The sequence below is a fragment of the Penaeus vannamei genome, chromosome 4, assembly GCF_042767895.1.
Source record: "Penaeus vannamei isolate JL-2024 chromosome 4, ASM4276789v1, whole genome shotgun sequence".
Taxonomy (NCBI): domain Eukaryota; kingdom Metazoa; phylum Arthropoda; class Malacostraca; order Decapoda; family Penaeidae; genus Penaeus; species Penaeus vannamei.
Window position 1 is genome coordinate 2,675,885 of NC_091552.1, and position 7,500 is coordinate 2,683,384.

General features: G+C 31.5%; 1 protein-coding gene across 6 annotated transcripts in view; it reads right to left on the reverse strand.

Annotated features, from left to right (window-relative positions):
* The window catches only part of LOC113829491 (phosphatidylinositol 3,4,5-trisphosphate 3-phosphatase and dual-specificity protein phosphatase PTEN), a 62,813-nt gene extending 56,876 nt beyond the window's left edge, over positions 1 to 5,937 (reverse strand). For 4 of the 6 annotated variants that reach the window (XM_070120482.1, XM_027382670.2, XM_027382673.2 and 1 more), the window contains exon 1: positions 5,670 to 5,931. In XM_070120482.1, coding sequence (XP_069976583.1) covers positions 5,670 to 5,916 — 247 coding nt within the window. In that variant the 5' untranslated portion in view covers positions 5,917 to 5,931. Of the gene's footprint in view, positions 1 to 5,669 lie in introns of all 6 variants that reach the window. The other 2 variants (XM_027382669.2, XM_027382668.2) reach the window with 2 other exon arrangements.
* Between the last annotated feature and the right edge of the window lie 1,563 nt (positions 5,938 to 7,500).

Here is a 7,500-nt window from a genome sequence, read left to right on the forward strand (position 1 = left end):
TAGTAGTAGTAGTAGTAGTAGTAGTAGTAGTAGTAGTAGTAGTAGTAGTAGTAGTAGTAGTAGTAGTAGTAGTAGTAGTAGTAGTAGTAGTAGTAGTAGTAGTAGTAGTAGTAGTAGTAGTAGTAGTAGTAGTAGTAGTAGTAGTAGTAGTAGTAGTAGTAGTAGTAGTAGTAGTAGTAGTAGTAGTAGTAGTAGTAGTAGTAGTAGTAGTAGTAGTAGTAGTAGTAGTAGTAGTAGTAGTAGTAGTATCATCATCATCATCATCATCATCAACATCATTACTATTCATTTCATTATTAATTTATCGTGATTATTATAACTATAAAAAATAACAACAACAATAATAATGATAATCATTAATATTATCCTGATCATAATAATAATAATATTATCAACAATAATATTATCAATAACAATAATAATAATAATAATAATAATAATAATAATAATAATAATAATAATAATAATAATAATAATAATAATAATAATAATAATAATAATAATAATAATAATAATAATAATAATAATAATAATAATAATAATAATAACAATAATCAATAATAATAACAACAACATCAACAACAACAACAACAATAATAATAATAACAATAGTATTGATAGTGATAAGTGGTAGTGACAGTGATAGTGACTGATAATGATAGTGATAACAATGATAACAATCATAATAACATAAAAGTAATAGTACAATAATAAAAGTGATAATGATGATGATGATTGATGATTGATGATAAAATTAAGAGTAATCGTAATAGCAATAGCTACAAAAAGTAGTAATAGCAGTAATAATAATAAAAATAATATTATCAATTTTAATAACAATATTAACTGTAATATCAATAATGTTGATGATATGAATAATCACAAAATAACAATAAAATGAGAGAGAAAAGCAACAACAACAATAATAATAATAATAATAATAATAATAAAAATATTAACAATAACAATAATAAAACAATATCAATAATAATCATAATCGTAATAAGAGTAATAATAGTAATAATAAAAATGATAGCCAAAACAATACAATATTATTAATAAAAAAATAATAATAAATAATAAATAAATAATAAATAATAAATAATAAATAATAAATAAATAAATAAATAAATAAATAATAATAATAATAATAACAACAACAATATTAATAATAATAATAATAATAATAATAATAATAATAATAATAATAATAATAATAATAACAATAATATTAATAATAATATTAATAATAATAACAATAATAACAATAATAACAATAACAAAAATAACAATAACAATGATGATGATGATGATGATGATGATGATGATGATGATGATGATGATGATGATGATGATGATGATGATGATGATGATGATGATGATGATGATGATGATGATGATGATGATAATAATAATAAGAAGAAGAATAACAGTAATAATATATAATAACAATAACATAAAAATATCAACAATAATAATATTCAAAAAGATGAGTGATGATGGTAACAGGAACATAATGATAAAACAATAGCATTAATAATAACCATTATAATTGTGATGCTAATAATGTCTGTGATAATGAAATTGTTCAAAATGATAATGCCTAATACACACATAAACATAACCATGAATAACAATAGCAATAACGTTAAGAAACGGGACTAACAACTATAAACAAAATATGAGTTATGCATGCAAAAACATGAATAATTAGAGATAACATAATTCTCTTTCCTTTGATTTATAATCATTATTGCAATAACTTCATCTCTATTCTCACTATCATTAATTCTATGATTTCAATTATCACATATTCATTATTACTATCATCATTATTTTTATCATTACCATCATCATTAGATCACCATAATTTCTACATATATTACTATCATTATCATTAATATTAACATCTTCATAATCATTGTTTTCCTTTCCACAAAAAAAATCATTACTAATAGCATTATCATTTTTTAAATTATAATAACCATAATAATCATGATAATACTATTATCTTTACTATGATTATTAGTATTATTACTTATACTATAATTAATATCATTAATATCATTAATATCACTACTATTACACATACCATTACCATTATTATTAACATTATAATTAGTATTATCATTATCATTAATATCATAATTACTATTACCATTATCATTACTATTATACTTATCATTACTATTACAAGTACTATTACTATTATCATTATCATTATCATAATCATTTTTACTATCATTATTATCAAACTAACTTATCAATATCATTACTATATTATCACTACTACTATCATCATCATCATTACTATTATCATCATTAGTATTATTATCATTACTATCATCATCTTTATCATCATCATCATTATTATAATTATTATTATTATTTACTACTGTCATCATCATGACTATCATCATCATCACCATTATCATCATTATTAACATCATAATCATTTATTTCATTTTCATTCATATCATCCTTATCATAATCATCCACACCTTTTTGATGAAAATTAGAAAGAGAAGCAATAGCAGACTACTATCATTGTTGTTATGAGTTTGTTACATCTAATAATCTCTACCTTTTGGCATGAACTGGCCACTATGCATTCTCCTTCTAATTAATGCCGACACTATAACCAACATCACCTTTTCTACTACTACTGCTATTACTATTGCTACTATTAGTACTACTATTACTATTACTACTACTACTACTACTACTACTACTACTACTACTACTACTACTACTACTACTACTAATAATAATAATAATAATAATAATAATAATAATAATAATAATATAATAATAATAATAATTCCCATTAATCTAATTACTATTACTACTACTGCTACTACTACTACTATTACTACTACTAATGATAATGATGATAATGATAATGATAATGATGATGATGATGATGATGATGATGATGATGATGATGATGATGATGATGATGATGATGATGATGATGATGATGATGAGAAGGAGGAGGAGGAGGAGGAGGAGGAGGAGGATAATGATAATGATTATGATTATGATTGATGATAATAATTATGATAATGATTATGATAATGATTATGATAATGATGATGATAATGATGATGATATCAATAATAATAACATTAGCAAAAGTAATAATATTACTACTGTTCTTACTAGTACTGTCTTTACCTCTACCAACACTAACATTCCCATCCCTTCAATTGCCATCAATACCACTACCAATGTGCCTTTCCTTTAAATGATAATGACGATGATGATTATATTGATGGTAATGGTAGTGGTAATGGAAATGGTGTCAGTGGTGGTGATGATGGTAATAGTAATATTTATAGTAATGATAATAGTACTGATACTGATATTGATAATGATAATCGTAGTGGTAGTAAAAACAACTCCAGTGCCAGAGTCCTATGAAATACTGATACAACACATTTAAAAAAAAAATCATCATCAACTCTAATATATCAAAATCTCGCCCAGTACTACATTTCTTTCATGGAGTAGATTAAGTTCCTGAGCAAAGTGCCTTAACATGTTTGGAGTATATTGCTATTCCACTGATATCCTTAAACTCTAACCAAACTACTAGTATATTCAGGTGTATCAAATACTCTTAAAGCATACTGTTCCACTTCACGAACAATCATAAATCCCGAGGAAGATGACAACTGAACTAATTGCCATTGCTTGTGGTTGCTCTCAGCCAACTACCTTAATTAGTGTTAATTAACATATCCTTTATAACACTCCCATACCACTATCAAAGGCAGTGCAAGGAAACAAAATCTTCCAGTATAGAGAAAGCTATTTGAAAATCAAAATACAATACCTCTCTGAATTAACATTTAATCTGAACTAAGATGAGTTAGGGCCTGTCTCTTTTCTCTTTAAAAATTAGAACACCAAAATATACAATATTCATAAAAGTTGTCTGTCCCAACAGGAAATGGATCCCTAAACAAGTACTGTAAAATTCATGGTGTGCTGATCACCATTATTGATCAAGCTCCACAGGCAGCACGACACTGCCTGAAACCAATCTTAAATCTTAAAGCAGGTGACACCATCCCTTACTAGGAGCTACACCCTTCCTACCACACCTTAATACACACAAGGCATTCTGGCCTAAATCTTTTCTTTCTCTTTCTCTTTCTATTTCTTCCTCATAAACAGAAATACCACAGAATACCATAAAAGAAATTAGTTGATGAATAGACCTTAATTAAATACTGTCATTCTAAAAGTACTATATATATAAGAAAAACATACATAATCAAATTCCAAACGACCTAACAAACTGAAAAGATTAATATATGATATTTCCAGAAACAATATACCCATTCCTTTTATAGTAAGCTATCTTTCAGGTAAATTAAAAAATCACATATCTTATGTTAACTTCCCCCCTCTCAATAAGAAACTATCAGAGAAAATACTGTTACAGCATATCAAAAGCATCAATTATATGCATGCTTTACTCAAATGCAAAAGATAACAATGTGTTCTACACTTCAGTAAGAATTCACAACCCTTTTCTGTTCGTTTTAATCTTTGGTGTCTATCAATAATCAAACTCAAGAAAATAGCCATAATTCAGATGATATATTTCCTATCATGGACACTAGGACCACTCAACAAATAAAAAATAAAAACTGGATAAACTTACTACATGTTAACATTCACTGCGCTCTTATATTAGACACAATTACGGGTGACCTCATTTTTCAAATCAAAACTGTATGGTCTCGTTTCACTCCACTTTCATAAGTATGTCACTCATTTCCACTGTTGTCAACTACACCATAAACATATACATTCAACTTTTCGCAAACCATTTCATTTCGTAATTCTTTTCCATGATTACACGGCATACATTTCTAATCATTTTAAACATTTCGCCTCACAAAATTTTGCATTCACAAGATGTACTGTACAACGGTTCACTCTGCCACATGATGCACGGTCAAAAATACACTGACTTCATCAAATCAGACTCAAACACAAATCGAAATACACTTATCAAATAAAAAGAAAAAAATAGACATCTCACTCACCCAACTAAAGACACTCTGAACCACACAACTCACTTTCCTCGCAAAACTCACAATCAAAATGACTATCACCACACACACCGACAATCGTATAACGCAGCAGCAATAATATATCTGTGATGCAATAATAACAGCAATGAATAATTGCAATAATCAAACAGTATGGGGTATGAGTACTAATAAAAATTATAATCAAACTATCATAATACTAGTAATAATTAAGCAGAATAATACGATAATAGCACGCACGGGGCCAAGGGCGTGATGACAGAGGACTCCAACGCCCGAATCACGACGAGGGAGCCAAATCCTTCTCCTCTAAGGACTTCAAAACTCTTGGAACACTTCCTCAAGGCTAAGCGGTCCTCCTCTAAAATCACTGTCACTTCCTCCCTCCAAGACCTCTTTCCACACACAAGGATCACTCGGGCGCAAGGTATTCCTCGGGCGTGTCAGCAATGCCACTTCTGAAGGGGTGGAACACGAAATCGACTCGCAATGGAAAGTCAGGTCCTACCGAGGCCTGTCATCACCACTCTGGCCTTCTGTCACTCTTATTAACACTCGTCTCTTGCCGTCACTTCACGCCATTATAAACAAAAAGGATACAGCTAAGATCCAAGTCGTACCCATCTTCTTTGAATCTTCTCTTTCGTTTCGACACCAAGTTCCTTATGCCTTTGCTCATTGTGTCATTGAAGACGGATTGGAGAGCACGAAGTGACTCGGCCAACAACACAACGCCATTTAACAAGTTCCCCCGCGGACGGAAAAATTCCCTAGGCACGACCCATTCCGTTGTCGCTCTCTCGTTCTCTTTATTTCTGACACGGATCTCCTTCACTTTTCGTTTCATTTGCGTTGATATGGTTTTTAAAAATTAAAATATCGAATATTATAAAAACAATCAGAATGAAAGTAATCAACAATGCATAAAATAAATACTTTATTGTTTATGAAGAATATGTGGGTTACAAGTTTTTGGCCCTTCTGCGGTTATGAAATATTGACACTTATTTACTTTACTGTTATACATACGCAAAGGATGATAACTTCACAATTTCATACAGCCAAGAGAATGTGCTACGCTGAATACTCAAATAGCAATTAATTAGTTATCGTCCCTAGCAACGCAGGCTGCCCCGAGATTTCCCCCGCAGCGTGTAAAATTCCCCTAGACAACCGCTGCGTAGACCGAAACCTTGCGCTGAGGGAACTAGTGCGCTCGCCCAGGCAGTCACCACGCGCCTCGCACAATCTCTATTCAAAAGCCACTCGTACTTATGGAGAGGCGGATATCGATAATAAAAATGAATGTTTAGTACAGTATGAGAGTAGCCGTTAGATTCGGCTAATCTGAGTCAGTAAGAGATACCGTAGCGACATGGATGGAGTGGGACGGTAAAATACACCGGAAGAAAGTTGTCGCTGTGCAGGAAGGAGGTTGACTCACACTCTCAACGTCACACTAAAACGAAGCTCACAAGGGAAATGCGAGAGCCTTCCGGATACAGTCTTTTGACAACTTTCTTGATGAAGAAATCCTTTTTGTTGCTTCATGCCTACTCTAGAAGCATCGTGAGAGATACCACAGGCTTCAGTTCTTTTACATTGGAATAGAAATTAATTTGTTTGAAGTATCATCCATCTTAGCCATCACAGGTGTAGGGCATAGATACGGGAATGAGTAATTGGTTTTAAAAAGACAGGATGCTGTAAGCTGACCCATGGAAACCCATCGGTGTCTGGAAGACGCCAAGTGCTCGCACACAACTTCACGCGGTCAGTTAGTTTTCAAATATTTTTATAGTGTATATATAGAACTGGAGTGTTACGACACCTTAAAATTATCCGGTCAGGTTCTTCAACGACATTTTTGCTTAATGTGGAAAGTATTAATGTTGTCCAAAAGTGCATTCCGTGTATATGCTAGGTTGCCTCTAAAATTTCAGCTGCACATTATTTCGCTCCTTAGCACCGCACACCACCTGATGCCAAGGCTGCGTCACAGGACGGAAAATTTGGGAAAATCGTGCACTTTTACCACGGGCTTTACACGTACTCCCAGTCTTTTTCGGGAGGTCGGCCATACATTAACAGAAGAAAAAAAGATCTCTACATTCCCCAAAGTTCATTTCGCTACATTTAATTCTCCGTCATAGCGGATGTATGGACTGGCGAGGGAAAGTCCAAAGTCGTGAGGTTTTGACGTAGCTGGAAAATTGTCCGAACCTAACATCCGGTACGATGTTTGACCCCTGAGGGTGACTAGCCAAACCTAAAGTTGACAGGAAACCCCAGAAGGAGCAAGTTCATGCCTTTCTTCATGATTCACTGTCGGCTGGGGGTATATTCCTTATGACAGCAGTACATCTGGGTATCTTTGTATGGCCTGAGTTTTCCGTTCACAGAAGTATCTAGTCCAGGAAAAGAGTGACAT